Source organism: Aspergillus alliaceus, assembly GCF_009176365.1.
Source record: "Aspergillus alliaceus strain CBS 536.65 unplaced genomic scaffold BDW43scaffold_4, whole genome shotgun sequence".
Lineage (NCBI taxonomy): Eukaryota > Fungi > Ascomycota > Eurotiomycetes > Eurotiales > Aspergillaceae > Aspergillus > Aspergillus alliaceus.
In genome coordinates this window covers 672,197-696,136 of record NW_022474687.1, presented here as the reverse complement: position 1 = coordinate 696,136, position 23,940 = coordinate 672,197, and the positions used below count along the sequence as shown (strand labels likewise).

General features: G+C 46.9%; 7 protein-coding genes and 1 non-coding gene across 8 annotated transcripts; 4 read left to right on the top strand and 4 right to left on the bottom strand.

The window, feature by feature from the left end:
• Positions 1-1,393: 1,393 nt before the first annotated feature.
• On the top strand, positions 1,394-1,889 carry BDW43DRAFT_306812 (uncharacterized protein; the record flags this gene model as incomplete). The annotated part of the gene is made up of 2 exons (XM_032046111.1): positions 1,394-1,529; positions 1,585-1,889. The coding sequence occupies 2 exons, from the start codon at positions 1,394-1,396 to the stop codon at positions 1,887-1,889; spliced, it is 441 nt and encodes a 146-aa protein (XP_031904954.1).
• An 11-nt stretch (positions 1,890-1,900) lies between these two features.
• Positions 1,901-2,585, top strand: BDW43DRAFT_263078 (uncharacterized protein). The gene has a single exon (XM_032040505.1). The coding sequence runs from the start codon at positions 1,987-1,989 to the stop codon at positions 2,260-2,262; it is 276 nt and encodes a 91-aa protein (XP_031904953.1). The 5' UTR covers positions 1,901-1,986; the 3' UTR covers positions 2,263-2,585.
• A 2,117-nt stretch (positions 2,586-4,702) lies between these two features.
• On the bottom strand, positions 4,703-5,224 carry BDW43DRAFT_306811 (uncharacterized protein; the record flags this gene model as incomplete). Its single annotated transcript, XM_032046110.1, has 1 exon — positions 4,703-5,224. The coding sequence occupies one exon, from the start codon at positions 5,222-5,224 to the stop codon at positions 4,703-4,705; it is 522 nt and encodes a 173-aa protein (XP_031904952.1).
• Positions 5,225-6,610: 1,386 nt separating this feature from the next.
• Positions 6,611-13,461, bottom strand: BDW43DRAFT_306810 (putative ubiquitin-specific protease UBP12; the record flags this gene model as incomplete). The annotated part of the gene is made up of 6 exons (XM_032046109.1): positions 6,611-7,395; positions 7,447-8,122; positions 8,181-9,544; positions 9,606-11,427; positions 13,204-13,217; positions 13,284-13,461. The coding sequence occupies 6 exons, from the start codon at positions 13,459-13,461 to the stop codon at positions 6,611-6,613; spliced, it is 4,839 nt and encodes a 1,612-aa protein (XP_031904951.1).
• Positions 13,462-16,062: 2,601 nt separating this feature from the next.
• BDW43DRAFT_321206 (putative O-methyltransferase) lies at positions 16,063-17,402 on the bottom strand (the record flags this gene model as incomplete). The annotated part of the gene is made up of 6 exons (XM_032049286.1): positions 16,063-16,242; positions 16,319-16,790; positions 16,890-17,016; positions 17,089-17,103; positions 17,154-17,316; positions 17,352-17,402. 6 exons carry the CDS (start codon positions 17,400-17,402, stop codon positions 16,063-16,065), a joined length of 1,008 nt encoding a protein of 335 aa, XP_031904950.1.
• A 2,045-nt stretch (positions 17,403-19,447) lies between these two features.
• Positions 19,448-19,987, top strand: BDW43DRAFT_306808 (uncharacterized protein; the record flags this gene model as incomplete). The annotated part of the gene is made up of 3 exons (XM_032046108.1): positions 19,448-19,472; positions 19,535-19,639; positions 19,695-19,987. 3 exons carry the CDS (start codon positions 19,448-19,450, stop codon positions 19,985-19,987), a joined length of 423 nt encoding a protein of 140 aa, XP_031904949.1.
• Positions 19,988-20,115: 128 nt separating this feature from the next.
• BDW43DRAFT_263067 (alpha/beta fold hydrolase) lies at positions 20,116-22,160 on the top strand. Its single transcript, XM_032040504.1, has 3 exons — positions 20,116-20,531; positions 20,586-20,788; positions 20,859-22,160. Exons 1-3 carry the CDS (start codon positions 20,266-20,268, stop codon positions 21,530-21,532), a joined length of 1,143 nt encoding a protein of 380 aa, XP_031904948.1. The 5' UTR covers positions 20,116-20,265; the 3' UTR covers positions 21,533-22,160.
• A 1,553-nt stretch (positions 22,161-23,713) lies between these two features.
• BDW43DRAFT_t30 lies at positions 23,714-23,787 on the bottom strand. The gene has a single exon. It is a non-coding gene; the product is annotated as a tRNA-Val (tRNA).
• Positions 23,788-23,940: the final 153 nt, after the last annotated feature.

Here is a 23,940-nt window from a genome sequence, read left to right as displayed (position 1 = left end):
ACAATACTCGATTTAATAGCGAAAATTATCACCTAACTTATGGGGAAATGGATGACCTCGATCACAGGAACTTATGATTTTACCGGCGCTCAAAGCTAGCGGTTCAAGTTACATTTGGATGGTAACTCACAACGTAAGTACATACATATCTCTTGCACATTGTGTGTCACTGCCGGAGCATTTGTAGGTGCAGTCGAACCCTACTACCGCATCCTATTATCCGCAAGTCATTTGCTTTGGACGCACACCCTATCTTGGGCATACGATTTTAGCCTTTCTGGAGGCAGATCATCAATTGTATGGACTCAGATTCGCGTAACTGGAAGATATTATAAGAATCTCGCATTTGCTTTAGTGATGGAAGCCTTGCGGTTTCCTTCCAAGTCTCAAAGTGATCTGGTCCGGCTCACGAACAGTCCAAGTTTGGCTAACAGAGTAAATCTCTACAAGTCCTAATTATGGTTATGTATCGAGCTTTCCTCAACACTACCTCCTTAGTCCATGTACACCTAGATTGAGGCATTTTCCTAGTGTCTCGCGGGTTATACTCATTGTGGACGCGGCGCAGTTACAGAGCGGCCCCCACGTTACAAAAAATTTAGCAACGTCGATCAAGTCCTACTGGGCCCGAAGACGCCGTGTTCTGTCTCACTACAACGCTCGGCGAGCAAAAGGTGGCCAGCTTTCAGTGTTGTTCGGCTGCACTGAACTACTAGTAGTGACTTGGTGAACTTCCAACATGCTGACCAACTGATGTACTGTACTGCTGTTGCTGTAAGCTTATCCGTGTGATATGTTCTACATATCTCCCAACTTTCTAAATATGGCCCTGTACCTTGGTATGTAAAGTGCAATATCTGGTGACTGTGAAGCTCAAACTTTGGTGACCGGCGCCGCAAAGGTCTTGTCAATATAGGCCACACCACGTTAGAACGTGAATATCACATACATTAAAGCAAACTATAACGTATTGTGACAATGATCAACAACGATGGCTTTCCCCTACTTGCAACTTTTGTTTATGTTCTCGGGGACCTTCCGCTGTCCCCCAAGACGAACGGTCCGAGACATGGGGATGTATACTGAGGCTTGGTCAAAGGATTGAATAGCAAACTACCCACCGGCCTAAGTGGGTGCTATAACACTCTGCTCTATAACAAAAAAAACTAGAAGGTACATCCTCTAGTATATACAAGGCACAGAGCAGAGTGGAGCCAGTGCCAGCACTGAATCCTCCCAGGCTAAAAGCATGGCCTCTGGCAGAACTATAAAAGGCTACGAAGGTCCTGCCATCAAGGACGATCTCTTTTCTTCCGCCTCAAGCCAAAACATCTTTGCTTCTTTCTATTTTCCTTCTGCGAAAAACGCTCGATATTTTTTTTTTTTTTTCATCATGCAGCTCCTCTCTACCTTAACTATTCTCGCCGCAGCCGCACCTCTTGCCAGTGCATGGACGCTCAGCTTCTACGAGGGAAAGGAATGTGATGGCAGAAACGTTGCAGGCAGAGGTGATGACAAGTCCGTAGCCTGTGAAGATACCTTCTGGCCCTCTCTCTTCAATTTCGCCACATGAACATCAACCAGATCTAGCACTTAGATATCTTGTGTCTTTGAAAGCACACTATGACCGGTTCTTCTTCGATCATGTCAACCGCCATCTCAACCAGAAGCCTACCAGACGAAGGACCCATGATTGGCTCGATGGTTACGATCTCTCGTTCGATTCGCCTCTCATGTCAGACCTTCCGAATGTTAATAATATTAACAAGGATACTTCACCATGGGCTCCTTTTCCAATCGAAATCGAATCCACCGGAATAGCCCGTCTGGCTGATCCAGATGCCGAGACCTTCGGTAAACGGGGTAGTGCCGCCACTACTGGTGCCTAACACACACTATTGGTCCTCCTAAGAGCTATCCCGAACCAGCGCCAATGTGATCCGAAAGATGTCCGCCAGCCCCTAGCACAAGGTTCGACCTAGTTCCATGCATCGGTATGAGGCTTCAGAGAGACCATTAAGTCCTGGGAATTATAGGAGGAACCGACAACCCCAATCCCCTCCTCTCGGGTACAAATACGAGGGTTGTACCTACAGGAACCACTTCGGTAGGGAACTGGAATTAACCCGACACATTAAGCACATTCATATTTCTCCTCGGCAATTTCCTTGTCCTCTTGTGGGATGCGAGAAGTCACTCAGCCGAAAATATAATCTTAAGGGGCACATCATGCGAAGATGTAGGGGGCTGTACAGGCATTGAATTGCATCTTCTGTCATTGCCATTCGCTCTCTCGAAAGTATACCTAGGAATTTTCAACGGCGTTTTTGATTTCCTTGTCAACTTTGCTCCTGTGTCTAAGTGTTCTATTGTTTTTTTTTTATTTTTCATTTTTTTTGGCACTTTACTTAATACTACTGACGCTTTGTCTATGCTACTACTCCAATTTCTCAGCCAGTCTTCTTTCTTTGCGTTTTCTTCCCTTGTCTTCTTCTTTGAGTGCATCTTATATCTTTCTCCTTGCGTGCAAATCTTTGTAGCTCGTTATAACGTCATGTGGTTAGTAGGCACCCAGTTAACTAAACCCCACGAATATATAACATAATACATACAGATTTACATATGTCAATCTACTGAGTAATAAATATAAAGGCTTTTGTAGATATAGGATGGGCTTTGCTCTATAATCTATTGATCCACTACCTTAGCGCCGATTATAAGAGTTCATGGATTATCTACGGCTGACTGTTATAATTCAGAGCACTTTGCAAATAATAAACAGTAACTAGATATGCTTTAGTATACAGGAACGTAGGTTATGATCGAAGGTACACACAGCCACCTGCTTTTAGCGCCGACTCATTCGACGCTGAGTTGAGAAACATCTCGTAATTTGTATATGGTACGCTAATGCAACAAGGGTGGTTTTCATCTGCCGGCCGTGGCAGGGTTCTTGTCTCCATTACCCAAATAGGATAGCTTGGCCAATCATCTCATTAATGAGGTGGACGTCCAACAACATCCACCGAGGATGATACTGGTATTGAGGGCAGTAAAGGCCATTAGGTCATGGCCCTCTTCCCGTCCAACCCAGGGGGAAAGAAAGGAAGAGAACGGAGAATAGATGCATAGGTCAAGCCTCAGTGTAGACCTGTGGCTCCAGTGCGCATCAATTCACCCTCGGGCCTCGAGCCTCGGGGGACAGGTTCATCGTTCATGTTTCATGTTACTGCACATTGTCACTCATAGACTATCACCCTTTTTTCGAGTGATTTATGTCTCAGTAGCCCTACACAGATGCCAAAGAATACACAAATCGCCTCCGAATCCCTTACCTTGAGTGCGTATTTCTTTGACGCGCGGTTTACCTCATACATCAAGTAGAATGTATTCCTTTTTAAGTTTCTTAAAGGATATATTTTGTAATACAAACACCTCCATAACCCACGCCAACAAAGGCGCTCGCCAGATACGTTGATAAATCAAATCACCATGTCTGGCCATTTTACCTTCCCAAACACTTGTTCCATCTGCTCTAGAGCCTCTCATATTACCACTTGTAGTAGTCCAGGCCATTCCTTAGCAGAAGACGTCAAGGGGCTGTTGCCTTATCAAAACGCGGTCACATGGCACGTGTCGCATAGATATGTTAACGATAGTCATAGTCGACATTGTTGGTTCAATTCGGAACCTACAATTGTCTCTCAAGACAGCAGTCTCGGTGAGGACATCACTCTCTATATGGGTTCCTTACAGAACTCGGAACTAGGCTCTGCGTGCTTTGACCCAATAGGGCTTGACGATACTACCAATACGACCTGGGGCCCCAGTTTTGTCACGAACACCCCCGCACCTTCAATCAAGTCGGAAGGCTTTACACGCGGTCAGGGTCATTGTGAAGACACCACTACGGACCCCGAAGGCGGAGGTAATGTCCCTAGTGACTGAGATGACATCTCCTGAGAATGGGCTGAAGAGCAACAGAGAGTCGGTCCGTATCAAGCTTGCGTCAAGTGTACCTAGACCATGCTAACCGATCTTCTGGCATAGTGGAATTAAAAGATTGCTGGCCTTCAAATGCAAATGGGGATGGCTGTGCATCTGAATTCGCCAACAAATCGAGCCTTTTGAGGCATCTGAAGTGCCTTCATGTAGTCCACGGAGCATGGCAGTGCGAGATTGATGGATGTAGCAGGCCATGCATGCAACAGAAAGGATAACCGGACGCACCATGTTCGCTGGATCCACAAAAGCTCGTGCGGTTCTCTGCCAGAGACTGATTTATATAACAAGACTTTGCACTTCTACCTCGCGGGTTTTACTAACGAGGTATATGACGATATGTATGGTTATAGCAGCAGGAGTATAGCCTTATATTACAGCGGTGTTGTTCTTCTATTTACTTCTTGTGGCTTTTCCTCTTCTTTCCTGGCTCTTGTTTTCTTCGGCTTCTAATTGTCGTTTTCCTTCCACTTTTTCTTTAATTTGCGCAAAAGCAAATCTATACTTCATTGTACTCATGATACTACATAGCGCACAATTTCCTCTATTTTTCTTCCTCTCCCATTGTAATCTTCCTAGCCGCATCTCACTCTGGCACGGCAATTGAAACCCCTGCCCCCAAAAGCAATCAGCCTTGAAGTGGCCAGGATCAACGTGAGCGCTCCCAAATAAAAGTGAGAGAGAGACATAAAGAAAAGAATCATCTCTCCGAAACGCCCCCACCACCCCTAAAAGTCTTCGCCCGAGTAACTTCCTGCCTAACAACCCTCGCATCCCCCCCACCCCTAAACGGCCCCAGAAGCGGCGATGGGAATGTCCGCAATGCACCCCTCATAAACATCGACGAGCCCGTTCTGATTTTCCTTGGGGTGGTATCTGCACTACCATCACCACCACCACCACCAGCCTGTATATCTCTATCTCTGTCTCCATTTCCATGTTTGGCAGGGGGAGACATGGGCATAGGGGTCACGAAGGGAGTCCGAGTCTTTGGCTCGGTGGATTGATAGTAGATGGTGGGTTTTGTGGGTGTCTTTGGGGCGGTGGTGTGGTTGGTGGTCAGGCTTGGGCCGAGGTCGAGGACGCTGATGTCGCTATCGCTGAGGATTTCGTAGTCTTTGTCTTTTGATTGGTCTGGGGTTTTGGGTTTGGTTTTTGAGGTGTTTGGGTTTGGGGTGAGGATGTTGAGGGTTTGGGTTTGGGTTTGGTGTTTGGGGGGCATTTTGGTTGGTGGTTTGAGACTTGAGAGAGTGGATGGTTTTTTGATCGGTGGTGGTGGTGGTGGTGGTGTTGAAGTTGATGTTGATGTTGATATTGATGTTTGGTTTGGGTTGAGTTGAGTTGTATACAAGGGTGCAGGTGCAGGGTCAGGTGGCAGGTTGATTGGGAGGAAGGGATGGGGGTGGACCGGGGTTGTTGGGGACGGAAGGTACAGCATCCAGGGACCCTATCTTTTATAGTATGTATAGTATAGTATGTACGACGTATGGACCAGGTACCTGACCACCTCAGATGATTGGGGGGAGGGGGGGACAACTTTGCTTACGCGGTGCCTCTTCAGTTAAGGGCCCTGGGTCGTAGACAGCGGATATGTTCTCTCTTTGGAGAATCAATTTCTGGTTGGAGCATAGTAGGCTGTGGATGATTTGTAAAGGCAGAACTTGGTTACATGTGGACGACCATGTATTGTACACTGATGCATCTTGACACTCGAACGACCATCGTGGCAAGCCTACTAGTATTGTAGAGCGTGGTGTGTAATTTTCCCACAGCTATCGTCTCGATTGTTCTAGTTCTGTATACGCAGATAGGGTGCTAGTAGACAACCAACGGTTACAATACCACGGTAGCTTACCCTGGTATGTGTCATCGAACTCCTGCAGATTATCCCGACATCCCACGCATCAACAATAGCCACATGGAAAAGTGTCCCTGGATGTGCGCAGCTGTCCCTTGACATCACCGGGTTGAGTAGATAGAAATCAGCTGACTTAGCGCCGAGTCATCAGGGCTTCCATACAGCATCTGATCTAATCGGGCACTAGATTTATATCACTTGCATCGGTTTCACCGGCCATGTGCTCAAATGGATATACTATGCGTCGAAATTCTACTGCAATCACTACGATATTGTTGATATACCACAAGTACCGGTGAAGAAAACGGATATAATTCTTCATGCAATGCTGTCATGCTGCTCTACCATGACCAACAAAAGAAAGGCTTTTAGAACACGGTGTAGAGGCCCGAAATAAAGTCCTCCGTAGACAAAATGTAAATGCAAGGACAGCTTGATCCCGCCGTCCATATGCTCTTCACCATATGCAACAACCCCACCGAAGATGCCACTTCCGAGAGATTGGAAAAGTGGTCCCTATACTCTGACTTTGCATAGGCACTCAACTTTTTCAGGGGAAAGAAAGAAAGTGCAATTAGAGGAAAGAACTGACTCCTTCATTGAGATCATCAGCCCCACGGTAAGCATCATCATGTCGCCGACACAGCGACCAGATTACCAATATCATTCATGTCGCGTTTCCAAAAAAAAAAAAATAAAAATAAAAAATAAAAATAAAAAGGGGGAAAGAAAAGAAAAGGCTGTGCCCGTCTACTCAGGCACAATCCGGTCTTCATCGTTCACTCGTAGCTCCACCACAGGTAGTTCGTCCTCGTCATCGTCCGCTTCCAATGGAGGAGGGATGTCTTGAATGGGAGTCTCTTCCATCGGGGTCCCTGGGTAAGCCCCCCCGTGACCTCTCGGACTATCCGCCAAGGAGGCCAATCGGAGGTCCGAATCGCTGAAGTCGCCTCCGCCAACTGCCTTGTTGCTGGCATCGTCGTCAAGCAGATCGTCGTCATCAGAGATGGATCCCCGCATCGCTGTGGTCATCTGTGAAAGGCCGTGAGCATCCGGGACTCGGTTGAAAGACCACGAGGGCGGACTCGGGAAGTGGAACGGATCGGATTGCGCTCCATCACCGAACTCGACTTCGTCAAAACTCATACCTTCCAGTCGCTCTTCTTTATCAATGCTCTTTTCCCCAGAAGTGGGGTCACTGGTGTATTCGGGGGGCGCGGCCTCATTCCCGTTCTTCGCTTGGGTTCCGGTTTGCGAACCACCATTTCCCGCCTGGTGAGCTGCTCCGACTCCGGTTAAGACGCTCGACGACCCATTGGGGGATGAGCCGCCGAGACGCCGACCGTCCCCCGACGGCGATTGCCCACGAGATTCGCTCGGCGAGCCAGCCTCACTCGCTGGTCGAGTAGATGACTCTGTGATCTCCTCCAGAATCTTACCGCCAAGCGGACGATCGGACCGGCGACGGTAAAAGAGAAGGTAGGCGGCCGAGGTCACCACACTCTGAGGGTCAATGGGCCGTGAGACACTCGAATCTAGATGTGTTAGCCATTACACTATCCTGCGTGTGGGCGCTTCGAGCTTACCGTTGTACTCGTTCCATTGGCTGGTGAAGAAGTTCTTGGCATAGGCAGTGTAGTGGCCGCCTCCAAGGCCACCATAGTGGTTGTCAACCGCGAAAAGATCATAGACCAAGCTTTTGCCTTCTTCAGGAGCTTCCACTCTGCCGCTCATATCCAGTCCTTCTACAGGGAAGTCAACAAGTACGTCCAACTTATCCCGGAAACCGCGGCTGGCACTAAATCTCTTGAGGTGCATGACAAGGATATCAGGTGTCCTCCACAATTCAAATTTCTTGCTAGCTCGACGGTGTTCCTTGCAGCGTGGACAGTACCATGCGTCGTTCTCGGAGAGTATCTCCTCCTTGTTGAATTCATCCAGACACTCTTCCAGCGTAACACCCCTCTTCTTGCGTGTTTGGCGAAGTTGACGCCGCTTGTTCAGTTCGGGGTCATTAACCCGCTCGACGTCCAGCCATGTCGGCAGCCCGCGAATGGGATCACGCTCCTTCTTGTTTCCGCAGAAAAGAGCATCATAGGCTTGCTCGTTCCAGTCTACTACAATTCCCTCGCCTGGTCGAACCAGGGGACGAATCTGAACCATAGCAACCGGGGCCTGGGCGCAAGAAACCTCAGCATCGCCACTCGTATCCGATCCATTGTCAGCAGCCTTCGAATCAGTAGGCTCAGGTGTTTCTTCAGACTGTTTGGAACCATCAGCATACGTTGTGTGCCGATTTTACAAGAGTGTTTAAACCTACCTCTTCCGGTGGGGTGACTGGCTTCGTCTTTATACGGAAAGACATCTTGGGGTACTCTTTGTTATCTTCCACCGAGGACCAGCCAAGGGGAACAGGCTCGTTGCCCTTCATGATCTTCAGCTCGAAGAGATCCCGGAATCGACCCGGAATTGAGCTCTCGGAGCGAGCAGTGGCAGGCTTGGAGCCCTGGGAGGCAGAGTCCGCATCGCGCATAGACACGTCTACCATACCATCTTCGCCATCTACAGAAGATGCCTTGATCTTAGAATCCGCAGACTTCGCGTCGTCATCGTTCATAACAACAGTATCCGAATCCTCCTGAGTTGCCTCTTGATGGTCTTCTCCGGGGATTACCTCGTTCAAGAAGTCACGGGTGGTCATTGTAGCCGCCCCAACAAGGACCTTTCCATAGATTGCATCAAAATTATAAGCCTCGTCCCGGGTAACAACAATGTATGAGGGTACACCGAAAAGGTCCCGCTTGTGCTTTGACCGGTCCACGCGGTGGAAAATGGGCACGAGAATGCGATCAGCCTTGGGAGAGTCAATGGTCGGGATTTCCTCTTGGTCCGACCTGCTAAAGGAAAAGTAGCTTTTTTGGGGCTTGTCCGGGTTATAATTAGTCGGCACTGACTCCACTTCAATGAAAGCAATTTCATCATTCCCGGATATTTGACACTCAGCAATAGAGCTGGTGTTGTCAAACATCCTGTAGAACTTGCGTTTGAAGATCTCAACCATTATCAGGCGTTCAGCATCGGTGCCTTGCTTCTTGGCCACGAGCTCTTTCAAGGACTTGACGCTGGAATTCTTGTCGATCTCTACATCAAAGCGGACCGGCTTCTTATGTAGGCCGAAGTAGAAAATTTCCTTGCCCCAGAGATTCTCGATAGGAAGCTGAAGCGTAAGGTTGTTGAAAGGGTCGAAGATAATGCTGACTTTGTCGCAGACGGGGCAGACAAGAGTCGACTTGTACATACCGGCGAAGAGATCCGTAATGACAGAGTCGTTGCGAGCCTTGTAGATATCCCAACATTTGTCTGCAAACTCGGTAAGGGCCGCCTTGTTATGAACCATTTCATCTGTGGAGTCAGGCTTCTCGATATAAGGCTTCTTCATGATCCTATTCAGATCCTCCTGTAGACCGTCTAGAAGGAATAGCAGGAATTCTTGAGAGTCCTGCTGTCCATACCCTGAGAATGCCGGACCGTAGCGACCAATGGTGTGTTTCAATTGCCTGGGAGCAAAGGAGGACTGGCCAGCTTCATCATAGATCATCCGTAGCAAGTTTGCATACGCCTTCGCTACATCGCCGTTATGGGCCAGTGGGTTGCTAGGGTTGAGGTCCTGCTTGTAAACGTCGTCTAGAAATCGTGCTTGTTAGTAACTCTTGACACAATGACATGACATGACGTCTGAACATACTCAGGAAATAATAGGTCAGCTCCTCGACGCTTCGCACACATTGAAGAGCAGAGTTCATGTAGCAGGTGTTTCCAAGATTGCTCAGACCTGTGCAACCGCGAGGTTTTCCATCCTTTCGCCGTCCCCTCACGGGCTCTGGTACTGGAGATGACCGACCACTAGTGGTGGGGCTCTTGTTCTTCAGTTTCGATGACACGCCATTCTTGACGGCACCCGAAGGCACACCAAGACGGTTAAGTGTCTGCTTGGACGCCTCGGAGACCCACTCTCCGCCGGGTACACGCTCCTCTAGTACGACAACATCGCTGCCGCCGAGTCCAGCAACATCCAATGTCATTCGACCGTTATAATTCGCGTTGGCAGTCTGATCTTTAGCCTCCTCAACCAACTCCCGCTGAGCGCCCTCTGACAGCGAGAGAAAGGTATTCAGGTCTAGCACGAGGTTGTTACCGGCATTGGCGACGATCGACGCTGCAGGTGCTGGCGAAGCGCTTCGCGACGCAGCAGGGGTCATCGCAGCAGAGGCCGTGGCACTGCCCAGACCGCCCAGGATTCTCCAAACGCGTACTTTAGTCGACATGTCGATATTGGCCAGTGTTTTAGCTTCCTTCAACCACTTCTGGAAGTTAGTATGTCTGCTAGCCAGAGTCCGCGCGGGCTTCATATTCTTCTCCTTCAGGGTCTGAGGGGTAATTCCAGTGGAAGGGCTGGGGAGTTTCAAGATGGTGAAAATCGGCGGATTAATCTCATATTGGATGTTCTCGGAATCCCCGCCAACGCTAGTGTCATGGGCATAGCGAACAATAGCTGGGGACTGGTCTGCCAAGCCGTACCACTGCAGAATCAAATCCCATCCTTCTTGAGGTACAATCTCAAAATCTTCGCCCATCACTAAGCCCGGGCGCAAGGGCACAAAAGGCTCTCCCTTTTCGTCTTTGAAGCTTGCATTCGCGGGATCCGTGACGAGAACCAAGTCCGAGTTATCCGTGGGACCAACTTCCCCTTCCGCAGCGGTCTTGTCCGTCTTGTCTGCGTGAGTAGAGCTCCTGGAGAGCACCCGCTTCAGCCATGCCATCGACACAACATATCCCTTCTGTCCCTCCTTCAAGGGCTGCATCATAAAGCATGTCACTCTTGCGACCTGGTCATCGTAGGACGGTCGCTCGGATGCGGGGGTGGCCTTGGAGTGAGCCCTGGTCGCGGTAGAGGCGGTGTAAGTCGACATGCTAGAAGGAGTGGGATAAACGTTGTCAGATCCGGAAGCGTTATCGTTGCCAGTCGAGTCATCGTCCTCCATTCCGGTCGTATCCATCTGGTCGGGATGGGTCCCCTTCTCGGTTACAACCACATCCATGTCCACATCCTGTTCGGCGTCGGGGGCCACCCGCTTTACGCCGGGGGAGGATGAGCGAGTCTCACGCCCAGAGGGCGGAACACTGGCGTCTCTCTGATCGGAGCCAGACATATCTGTTGGCGGATCGCTGGAGAGGGAGAGTCCAGCGCAAGCGGCGGATGGATAGTCGACGGAGCTCTCAGTGGAATCCGGGGTAGGCGAAGGAGCAGCCTGGGATCTGGCCCCAAGCACTTCCTCCTGCAGATGGGCGGGGATGTAACGTTGCGGAGAGGAAGACGAGCCTTGGCGTTGGGTTGTGCTGGAATCGGAGGACAGACGAGGATAAGGTGGTGAGGAGGACGTTGTATCGGAGTTGTGGTGTCCGTGACGTCTTCCGGCCTGCGAGGCGAACGACAAACCCGGAAGGGATCCTGGTCTGCGAGGCTCTGCTACCTTACGGCGCTTTGTGGAAGACGTCGTGACGATGAGCTGCGCACGTCTTGTGGCAGCTCGAGGTAACACAATGGGGGGAGGTGTATTTTAAGGGACACGCCAATGATAAGTGATCGAATCGGTGAGAACCTTCGATAAGAAAAGCAATGACTCGGGTAAGGGAAAGGAAAAAAAAAAAAGTAGAGCCGCGAGTCAGAGCGAAGCGAACTGAATGGAAAAGAAAATCCGTCCGAAATCCCGTTTCCAGAGGCGGAGGAAATCTCAGGTCGTTTAGTCAGGCTTTATGTCCCATGATTGGTTGCAGGCCGGGGGCGGTGTGGGGAAAGACGAAAATTACCTGTAAGTTTTAAGGTTAAATTCAGTGGTACGAATTTAGGGTTGAGGGTCTTGGAAACTGGGGAAGTTTCCAACAACGTGGTTCAGTTTGTATACTTTATATACACCAGATCGGTTAGTTTTTATGTTCGCACTGTTTTCTATTTTGGTCATCCCTATTCTATTGTCACCAACCATACTCAATCTGAATGTCTCCATTGATTTCATTGTTGGGTTAGTATAGCAAGGGTCATAAAGAGGGAGCAGAATGGGTGGAAGGGAATGGCAAGGGAAAACAATCAAGATTAAAAATAACACTCCCTTTGAGTGGAAGTAGGTAAGTGGCCTAACTGGTGTAGAGTAAGGAGTGGAAGCTAGGTAAAGATGCAAGCAATTACGGTGAACAACAGATCAGATGCGTTTGAATACCAAACACTACGCACTGATAAGTTTATTACCAATATCACTTGGAATACTCGTTGGATCACTCATAATGCTTAGATTAAGGAATTTACTTAATTAATGATATGGAGTACGAAGGTGATATATAACTTTGGCTCATCTTCCGTATGTATATGTGCACTACTAACTCGGTGAGTAGTCTAGCTCAATATATACCATATGCAGACGACATATTGTTTTAGAATCTCAGATGTAACCTGGTTATTCCAAAACGTTGAATTAGAGTATTCTGAGTAATCTAAGCAATTCCGATAGATCTGACAGGCCTACATATGTATATTAGATAGAATAATTGTATTCCAAGGCAGATTAATTCGCTAAGGCTACGGTGTTATTAAGCCTATGATATTCCTTTGCTAGCTATCTTTCGCTGTAGCAATAGAATGGCCATATTTTCATTGCCCACTGCTTACCTCTATGATGGACTGTGGTGCTCCGCCCTCTGGGAGTGAGTTTGGCTACTATACCTTCATAGTTCCTTTGACTATTCTTTTCGGCTATAGAGAAATTTACCAAACCAAGTAGGATAATTGTAGGTATGTCTACACAAATATTAGTATTTCTGCAGCTATTGATCCAAATAATAGAATGCGCCCTTTCAAATCAACGAAAAAGGTCTAGGGGTGCGATTTCCATGCTATCAAAAATAGTTACTTTCCTCTGTACCATCATTAGAAAGTATCGAATTCCTTCCGAATCATTTTCACTTTCAGGTAATAGTGCCGGCATATCAGCCAGTACAACAGTTTTATCTCCCTTTTCCTTCTCAGTAACAGACACGGGTATCATATAACTCGCTCCAACCCGCTAACAAGCTGCACAACAAACCAAAGCAATGATTCCATATTCAACAAAAAAATCATGAACAGAGCCAATGGTAAAATATGCAATTGTTGTTTATGCGACCTTATGCTTCATAACCTTGACTAAAATATGAGGAAATGCAAAGACCAGAATACATGTCATCAGAACGAAGTACACCCTAGTAACAATATCGCATGGGAACCTACGCCGGCAGCACCTACGCCGGCTCACAGAGCTGGCTTCGGCTGTCGAAGCCAGTGAGATGAGAATCAGACAATGTATGTAAACTCAGCTTCCATGGCTCGACTTACATGGCTTTATGGTGCTAGCCTGGCTTTCATTCCAGCTGTTGATGCTCTCTGCATAGCTGGGCTCGGAAATGTTGATAATGTAGCTATTTTCAGGGCGCTCAATGGTATATGGACCTCTTTCTAAGCCCTTGATTGAAACTAGTGTTTCTTGGGAACTATTGCTCCGGGATTGAGACATGGTTGAATCGGATCAGGATGTTTGTAGTTCTTGAGGTGAGTTGGTTTGTTCTCGACATGCATCGAGATTTCTTGGAGTAAGAGAGTAAGAGCTGTGGCTAATATGGAGGTGATGGATTCTCAAGAAAGTTGTAGGAGGAAGGAAAAAAATCGTTACGGAAGAGAATCTATAGGCTGAAGGAAAAGTTTTCGGATATATCCGTGGAACGATTTTTGTTCATGACTGTAACATCTGCACAAGTCATAGGTACTAATGACCTAATGATTAGCTATAACAGTTCTATGTAAGTCATTTAGTGAAAGCTTTCTCGTTTTTTGAGTGTTTATTAGATCTGTAGTTTCTGAGACAGCGGTGAAAAAGATCTAATTACCATAACCTCAAGAATCTATGTTGATAGCTCATTCTTACCGCGACGAAAAAAAGGGGCATAATGCACAGAACTACATTCAGGATATTAGCATCATATGTTCGTACACCCTACTCACCGTTCATAACCCGAGTACTAAAAGACAAAGCGACGAGCTTCTTTGCTAGGTGTGGAAAATCAGATATATCTACTTTACATTTATTATCCATCAAGATGTTAATAAGCATCTAAAAATGGCTATGTATGAAAGCGAAGAAAATAGTATTAGTATCATAAAGCTAAAGAATAATATAAACTTTTCTTTTCTACAGCCCGATCAAACAACAAGTCTCTCAGCGACTCCTCGGAAGAACACTCGAACAACAATATCAGTCCGCACCATGACACTATCGGAGGACTTATTCTGCAGGTCACCACGCCGGTGACTTTGGTCAACTCATTACCCATTCTCCTGACTCCGGTCATCTATGTCGTCGGCGATTGTTTCATCCCCAACATACCCACAGCCCCTTTGCTCTGCGTATGTGGTCATGAGCCGAGTTCGAGGCCGGATGAGTACCTCTTGAATCATTATGGGACCAGTAGCCACCACTTCGGTCGTTGTCCTTTGATACCATAGATACACAGAGGCGAATCATCAGGGACAAAGTTGCAAGCAGGATACTGTAATTCTCTATTTTACTAGATGTTCGGTGATGGATCTCTGGGCATACACCTTCTATATGGAAGATCAAGTGTCAATATATGACGCAATCTACCCAGAGAATAAAAGAAATAATGTTGTCTATATCCCAGCTGTCAGCCGATGGTCTATTGAATAGACGTGTAGAATTCGAACTCATGTGTGATATCATTCATATCCTCGATAGACTTGAGAAGCTACAGCCACGCATATGGGTCATTGGAATTCTAACAACGCAGTTTTTGTCATGATCAAGCACCCACATATATCTTAACAACAGAGGCAGTTCCTAAAAGTATCAAGGGTCCACTAAGGTTCACTCTCTGCCACACGCGTCGAACAAGGGCTTGTTTGGGCATCCTGCGTATCCTAGCGCCCAGGTGCAAACGCGGGACCGGTTCAGAATCTATTGCCCGAATTGTAAATCGCCAGAGTTGTACCGCGGAGAGTATTATTGAGAAGAAGTCAATGGTGGAATTAAATCCTATCCGTGTATCAGTCTCTGTGTAATATAATACAGATTCCTGTATTTAAGGGCAATTTGCATACTTCCTTGGACAAAGCTGACCGTTGTCTGCACGGATGACGACTGGCATATAACAGATCCATTAGGGCGGAAGACCATCCCACATATAGTGGAAGTAGTTGACCCTATTAGCCTTCGGCCTTGTACAGATATCAGCACTTGATCTGAACGGATATAGTCTTGATTGCTTAACATACGGCGTGGTAAGGCTTCGGTCCGCACAGTGCTACTATATGAGATTAGACAAAGATGCTCTATTGCCTAAGTCTATGTATGATTCAAACCGTCGTAATATCATACACGTCGATAGAATCTCTTTTGTTCATTTTTGTTCGTTCTTCTGTTCGCGTAATCCTTCAAAACTAGATATCCTTCCCAGATGAGCCTATTTATACCGAGAACTCTAACAAATAGGGGCCCCAGAAAGGATAAGACCTATAGAATTTGAATCTTCACTGGCAGTCTATTAGCCTCTTTTAAAAAATACAATGACTGTTTTTGAAACCTGAAAGAGGTGGTTTGATCGCGTCGGGCTATGGCTTGGTCTCTTACCCACTCGCTTGGCTGTCTCGCCTATGGGGTGCGCTAGACGAAAATAGAAAGCAAAACTAGAGGGCCAACTAGAGTGAAAAATATTAAACGGTTGAATTTGTTACTCTAACCTTGTGTTGAAAGGCATGAAGGCGGAAATATGCATAGATAGGAATAAAAATACATATCCAGAGCAAAGGATGTGAAACGCTAAGCTAGAATCGCCAAAAGACTTAACATAGCTAAGCCATTTAACCAGGCACTGCGAGCATTCGTTGGTTGTATCCCTGGAAAATGAGATGCAGCTACTGCTGCAGCCAATAGGTATTCCATGGCCAGTGCTTATGTTACCTAGAACATTCGGTTATATGTACTGCAATCATTAACCTGTGAATCCCTAGTCTTGGCCATCCAAACGACTTACGTTCAGGCAGGCAGGCACTAATCTACATTAAATATTATTTCCCACACCAGTTAAAATACTAGTTAACCATCTCAAATCTTTCTCATCTCAACCAATCCCGCTAACGCATCCATCTGATGCCATTCGGGAGCGCTTCTCTCCCGTCCTCCGTACATTGCAATCATGGCTGAATGCATCTTGGCATAATTCACGTTCTTTGAAAACTCGAGAATTAGAAGACGAGAATGAGGCGTCATGAGTTCGGATATTTTCTGTGACAACCGCGCGGCTTCCAGGTCCGACGAATTATGAAGAATACGCGAGATGATGGATCAAGGCCCCTTTAACGGGCTGAGGGCTGTTCTCCTCTTTATAGTTCCACGTGGCAAGGGTGACACCTGAAACCTCAATGATGTTTTGGTTGAACGCCTGTACCGCGAGATCTGAAGCTTGCAGCTCCGGATATGCCGCTTTAATATCCAACAGCGGCTCTCCACGCCCTCCACCAATATCGACCGTGATAGCTGAGGAAGCATCTCCTGCCTCATTGAGCACCGATTGTAAGTAGTATCCCTGTACTTTCAGGCGATCGGGAGTGTTACTTGTCTTCATGATCTTGCCAACCATGAAGTGGTTAAAGCTGTCCAACCGGCCTTCCGCGGCCATGATGGAGTAAGTATGTTGCTTCGATAGCTCTTCCTGGCCCATCAACTGATAGGCGTATTGGTAGGGCGTATCTAGCTCTTTGAAGGGATATTTGAAGTTATCCGCTTTTAGTTTCCGCATCAAAAATGCGGCCCCGAGCAGGGCTTCGGCTGTACTAGAGCGAGTACGCACGGTTTAAAAATCTCCAGGTCACGAGAAGTGCTGTGTCTTTATATACACGCCACCTTTTTTCCATGCTATATGGAGAGCTTACAAGTGAAGTGCCCCATGTTCGGCAGGAGGCACAGCAGCCAGGAGTTTAGCGATAGTGTTGGCGCTGTACAGATCGTCGCTGGTGGTGTCAGCAAAGCCCAGCCCAGATATGGCACACAAGGTATCCTCTACATGAGAGTAAGTTGTGTTGTGTAAGTCCCAGGCTATATTGCAGTTAACCTCCAGTGGAACACTCTTACGGACTAAACGTAAACCTGCATGTCCTAGTTAGGGGTGACTCTCATGATGAAGGCCCATTACTAACATGGTACATCCACCTCAGCCTTATGTCCCTTGCTACTTCTATACGCAGTCAGCACATCTTCCCCACTAGCTGAACCTTCAATGTTTGCTAGAGTGTTAATGAGACCAAAGTGTATGGCAGCAGGTACAAAGCCAAGTGCAGCGACATTTAGATTAACATGTGACTATACCGCACCAGGTTATAGAATGCAAATCAAACCAACAAAGTGACTGTGCTCGCAAGAACTGATCCAGGCGGAGATGAAGCCATTTTGATGATGAAAGGAAGAGTCAAGGATCCTTGAAAATTTGCTAGAGATCATCGTCTCATGTAGGCAGGCTCCGTATACGAACTGTGTCTCCTCAACAAACAGACATTTGGTCAAACAAGGTGGGAATTCAGATGGCAACCTGTGTACGGGTATAATGTTGCTCACTAAATGTCAAAGATCTACTATACAGGGCAGAAGATCTGTCAACTCAGGAAGTATATGCGGGCTAAAGGGGATAGCAACATCAAAAGGCAGGTAGTAGATAACTATCAGAACAAAAACTGATTCTAAAGCACCTAATTCTAGTAACTGTTCGTCAATTTATAGCTGAGGGCTCTACACTTAAAGAACACGGGAACCCTATTGAAAAGCAAACCGCTCCATATCGGTGGCCGAATTGTCCGTGCTCCAGGGTCGGGGTCAGCTGTACGGTCATCAGGCCTAATCGCTATCCAATCTGTGTCACTATAAATGTTAGATTCACAGTTATATTAATATTAATTAATTGCATCACGGCTACATCGCTTGCATGAGCTACTGACACTACATACTTAACCCCTGTCAGGCATTTCCCAACTTGCCGATCAGTCCCTTTTGTCCAGAGTAGTGTTACGTGAAGCGATAGATTCGGTTTCTCAATCATTAATTCCTATTCAAGGTCTAGCCTTGCCGAATTCTCGGGAGAAACAGATGGTGGTTGCGGACTTTGGGCGATCAGGTAACGTTCCCTTGCTTAGAGTCTCGCTTGATTATCCCGGACAGTGGGTTCGAGCATAATTCAGTTCTCAAGCTACTCAACGAAGTTGGACAACGCAATTACCCACCTATCTCACCTAATTATCTTATCGATCCTCCTCTTGAACTTCGTTCAGGGCTTTTGGTAGAGGTAAACTCTTCGAAGAATATCCTTTCAGTGTGTTCTTGACCTACGGCCTAAATCGCGGTACTCAACGCAATGAGAACCAAAGGTCGAACAGCCAACGTTTCCAGCAGATACAGTCAACAACGATATAACGGAAAAGGTGGAATCCTGTATCACGGCTGTGGAAGATGATGAGGATCGTAAACCTCGGAACTAGCGTTCAACGAAAAAGCGCTTGGTATTCTTAGCACTCATGTCACGCTCGATCCTAGCCGATGGGTGAGTGTTGTTGTCATATACTTTGGAAAGCGGTACCACATTCTAATAATCAAATGTAGTGGAACGACATGGGGATCGACCTTGATTGTTCCTCAGGCTCTAGTGTAGAGTATCAGCGTTGATCATCAGCGACTATTATGAATTACGGTATGCTGTTACAAAGCATTGGTGGTCTTCTAGCCATCCCTTTTATTGAAGCCTACGGACGGCGAGCGCCGTCTTGCAGGCCTTCGTGCGATGTGCGACGCAAAATTTAACAAGGAAAAGGTCTCCCTATTTGGTTATAGCCACAGTTTATCACCACTTCACGGTCCTCGGTGCGACTCTATCCAATGATTACGGCGCTTTTACTGTATTTCGGTCAATGCAGGGTCTATTTGGCACTATTCCGCAGGTCGTCGACTTGCCAATTATTCATGGCATGCATCGCCTTGAAGGTATGCGAATCGAGCCCGCGTGGGGGCACGCTTCTTGATAATAAGGCTTATTGACTATCTGCAGACTTGCCCCAGAAGATGAACATTAGGTATGAGCCCCTTAGATTGATACTAAAATATCGAATCGCTTGACAGGAGGCCTAACAAACCACTGCAGGAGAACTACTTTCTTGATAGGCCCTTTCTTGGTCCTGCCCTAGCTGGATATATAGGCGCTGGCAGCAACAGGAAGGTTTCATTTGGTATTTTGACTGTCATATACAAGATATCCACTATATTGATATACTTATTTGGTTACGAAACCTACTTTGTCAAGGGACGACAAATGCCAGCGTAATTCTCCTTTACAGTCGATGCTGGGGATGGAAAAACATAACTTTCCTGTTGCCGGACCCTTGGATATTGGACTAAGTTGTTGGTCGTTTATCTATTCAAGTGCCCTCTTCTTCTGACCAAGGTTGTAACTATGGTGAACTTTGGCTGGTCTATTGGTATGCCACGTCGTCTCTTCCAATCCCGTCCATCGAACCTCAACGCTAATAGTTGCCTTAAGGTATCACGGTTACCGTCTCAACATTTGTTGCACAACTTCCTTATATTTTCAATACAGTTCAGTCGGCCTCGTTACGATGGACATCCATCATTGGGGGCCACATTGGTGCGTCTTTCTTTTGCCTTTTCGTCCGATGTGTAGTATCTGATAAATGAAGTAGGATATGCCTTTGGTTATTGGTTCAACGGATTCCGCTATCATCAACCATGGCGTACAGCAAGTGGTTTTGATATTGAATACTTTCAGCCTACGTGGATTGCACGAGATGGCGTCCCTGCTATCTTCTACACTCAGGTGGCTGTTGTCGTTGCCGTTTTAATTCTTACTATTACTCCTGTTATTGTCATTGGGGTCGGAAAGCCAAGGTCTCTGTTGCCCACGCAGGACCAGTTTGAGATCTTGGCTCATGTTATACGGCCTTTTTGTGACAACCGCCATTGTAATTGTCATTGATGCAATCCATTAATTAGGAAAGGTTGAAAATAGGTCCTAAATATGGAAGCCTTGTGCTCACATGACGTGAGACTTGATTAAGTTTCTTTGCAGCCTGAAAATTCTCCATGTCAGCTGGTCATACCACTGCCAAGGCCATTGCAATACATAAGGCAACAGCTGCGTGTCTAACAAGTGCGTCTGGGAACTTCTTATATATCGATTTATAAATACAGATTCGCTTTATATAAAGATAGATCTGTACCAAACATCCCCAGAACAGTCACTCAAAACAATCAATGTCCTCCTACTCCAACTCCCCCCACGCCATAGCCCTCCACTACATCTCCCACCCCCGTTTCCACCGCCGCTTCACCCTTCCCGCCACAGCAGACCATGACACCCTAACGGTCACCTACGCGGATATCGGATCTACCCCCGACCCGCCAAACCTCAATCCCCCAACCATCCTCTTCATGCCAGGCATGTTCGCCTCCCGATACACAGGCGCTCTAATGCACGCAATCGCAGAGAAACTCGGCGTACGTGTCCTAGTGGTGGACCGGTTAGTCTCCCCACCTACCCATCCTCAATCTCTCGTCCTAATCCCCCAGACCAGGCCGGGAATGGGCAACTCCACGGACGTCCCGCTCGACCAACGACTCCCCATCTGGTTAGAGCTGGTCCCCCGTCTCCTAACGCATCTAGGTATCGAGCACGTCGCGCTAATATCGCATTCCCTGGGGACGATCTATCTTCTCAACACGCTGTTCTATTGTCGCCAGTATCTCCATCCGGTGAGGCCGTTTGTCGCCTTCCTTGGTATGCATTTTTTGTTATCTTCTCTTCGTTGTGTTGTTCTTGCATGTTAATTTCTAACGGAGATACGTAGCGCCATGGGTCCACCCGTCTCATTCTGGTGTTACATCTCTGCAAATGGCCCAATACGTACCGACTACAGCCTTTGGGCTCTGGCATCTCATTCCTAAGCTTCTGCTTCTGAAGTTTGGCCCGGTGATTACGTCTAGCGGAGTTGCTATTGGTAAAATCTCGAACGGGATCTCCTCCGGAGTTAGTAGCAGTAGCATAGCGGAGAATGCCGAATCGGAGAGGAACCGAAGCCAGATTGAGGCGGAGTACGGCATCTCGCGAGATGTTCAAGTTGAGATCTATGATCTAATGCTCAAGCGCATGTTTGGGGAGAACACGGTGGGGGCTAATAGTGAGGCGTTGCAGGGTCTGCGGAAGGGGGCCGATAGTGCGAAGACATGGGGCAAGTGCGAGGATAATGCGCGTTATGTGAGGGAGCTGGTGGAAATTGAAAAGGCGAGACTTAACGGAGGAGGGCAGAGACTGAAGGTAAGAGCGTACTTCGCGGGGAGTGACTCTATGATTGGGGAGAAGGGGCGGGAGTATGTTGAGAAGTGTTGGAGTGGGGATATCGGGGAGTGTGAGGATGCTCTTGACTTTGAAGCGGCGGCCTTTCCTGGCCTGCAGCATGACAGTCTGGTTGAGTCTGCTGAGGTTTGGAAGAGTATTTTCCTTCAGGCTGGAGGTGGTTTATAGGGGCGGTTTTAAGTCGTTATTATTCTGAGGGAAAGTCTGAGTAATGAGACGCGGGCGGAAACTAGAGATAATTACTCAGACTTCCTTGGGACTGTACCTGTCAGCCAAAATTACCACTAAAGCTCCGCTATCAGCCACCACCCTACTCCATTTAGATTAGCGCCCTTGATCATTATCTACACCATGATATCGCGTGTATCGCGTCATTTAAATGATCATTTCAGGCCTATAAATACGCTCATTTTATCATTAGATCAGAAAGCAGAGACCTCGTCATTTCTTCATTGCAGCCCTTAGATTTCCCCAGTAGATTACTAGGTAATACGGAATCCCGCATTCCCAATATTACCTTTACGTGCTTGCGTTATTGGACATGCAGGAATGATAAGAATTGAAACACACAATGTAGTCAGTTCTATTTAGCTAGTCTACTGCGCATCTTCTGACATTTTATCGCAATCTTACTCTCCAAGTCCAACTCATTCAGTCACCCACATCAAGTCCAGCAATGTAGCCAATTCCAAACTCAGGCTTGATCGGCATTCGGCTCCTTCGTATCTATAACCGCTAACCAGCCCTCAGGAGGGATAAAAACAAGCTCATCTTGCATGTTAGCCAGGCATAGCTGCAGCCAAGTCTATGGAATAGGTTGTCCTTGGCATAAAACAAGGAACCGTTCCTGGCAGCTAAAGTAGCGTTCTCAACCCAGGCCCAGCTTTTACCCTCATTGTATCTCTTTTTCTGTACCGCTTCGAGAATAAAAGGCGATCCCAACAAAGTGCCAATACCACCGGTAATCATAGTAATAGTAGCCAATGATAAAACTACTTTGCAGAAGGTTATGCACCCAGAAGATCTCATAATTCTTCGGCTTCTGGAGGATATTGCCGAGGAAGTCTCACGGATCGCCCTGGTGGTCCATGCTCTGCCCTTTTCGGTTCCATCGATGAAGGATACCGCGGCTTGTATGAATTTGGTGATGATTCGAGGAAGATGCCGCAGATTGAGCGGATAGTCTTCGCCTTAGTCTTTTGGATACCGGGGAAGACCTTTTGAGAAAGCTCTTTCAAGCCTGGGCGTTGTTGAGTCTGATGCTGTAGATCTTTTGACAGGGTTTAGATAAACAGTGTATGTAAACACAGCGAGAGTTATAAATATTACCATCACTTATTTGGTGCTGATTTTTATCCTGACTCCTATACGAAGGCGGGCGATGTAGGCTTGGGCACTGAGATATGTATACCGAAGCTGGGTATTTACTTGCGCTATATAACTGAGAGTCCAATACTTCTTCCTCTCTCCGGCTCATATACAAGAAAATTTTCCGTAGATCGTGACATGGTAGAGTCTCGCGTTAGAGTCCTTGTGTGGATTGCATCATTGCAATGTCGCAGACTGTGGGGATTTGAAGGCAGAGAAATCTCTTGTTAGTCAACCGCTGTGAAGCCTAGGGACATCCCAAGGTTGAAACTTGTGCATAGCCCTTAAGTACGACACAATTCTTACCCATGGGGGTAACTCTGATTTAGAGGCTCGTTCAAATGATTGGTCGCTTCGGTATGCAAATTCAATATGCTTCTATACTATAGCCAACATTAATCTAGTTAGGGTCTATATAAACAGCTGTATACACAAATCCGGCCTGTGAATAAGTCCAAGATGGCATTTCTTACAAAGCCAACTGAGTAGACTATAATACTGGCCGAGTGGCCTGAGACCCGGTCTATGATACTGAATCTCACATCTGATTTGTTTGCAATCAGTAGTCTCGAAATTTAAGTGGAAGGTGGCTACAAAGTTGTTCAGTCAAAACTGACAGTCATGGTTCCAGGCTGGGCCTTAGAAGCTTGAATTACCCCTCCTGTGTTGGAAATTCTTTTTCATAGCTTCATATACAGGTAATTCCTTTTTTGTTATATCTGTTATACGTTCAAACTACTGAATAATTATTAATCTATACGAAGTTGCATGGGTTCTAGACTAGACTTGCATTTTTGCATTGCAGCATCTAAATGTAACTTTGACTATGCACAACAGCGTGGTACTAGGTTAAATGGTGAGAAAAGTTGGAAGCAACTAATTGGCTGCAGGATGAACCAAAAACAGAAAGAAAATAAAAACATGCTTCATAACCAAGACGTCCATCCGGACAATGTCAGAATGGGACATGCAAAAAAGCAATGACCGGACTGGGGTTCGATCCCAGGACCTTACGCGTGTGAGGCGTACGTGATAACCAACTACACCATCCGGCCAATTGATGAGTAAACTATATACTCTTTGACTATATAGAACCTAAGCCCTATATTTCGTTCGCCTAGACATCTGGAGAGTTCGCGGAAGTATCTTCATACGTTGTTGTTGAGTACATCTTGCGTAAAATCTCTATACTATTTTGCGATTAGCTC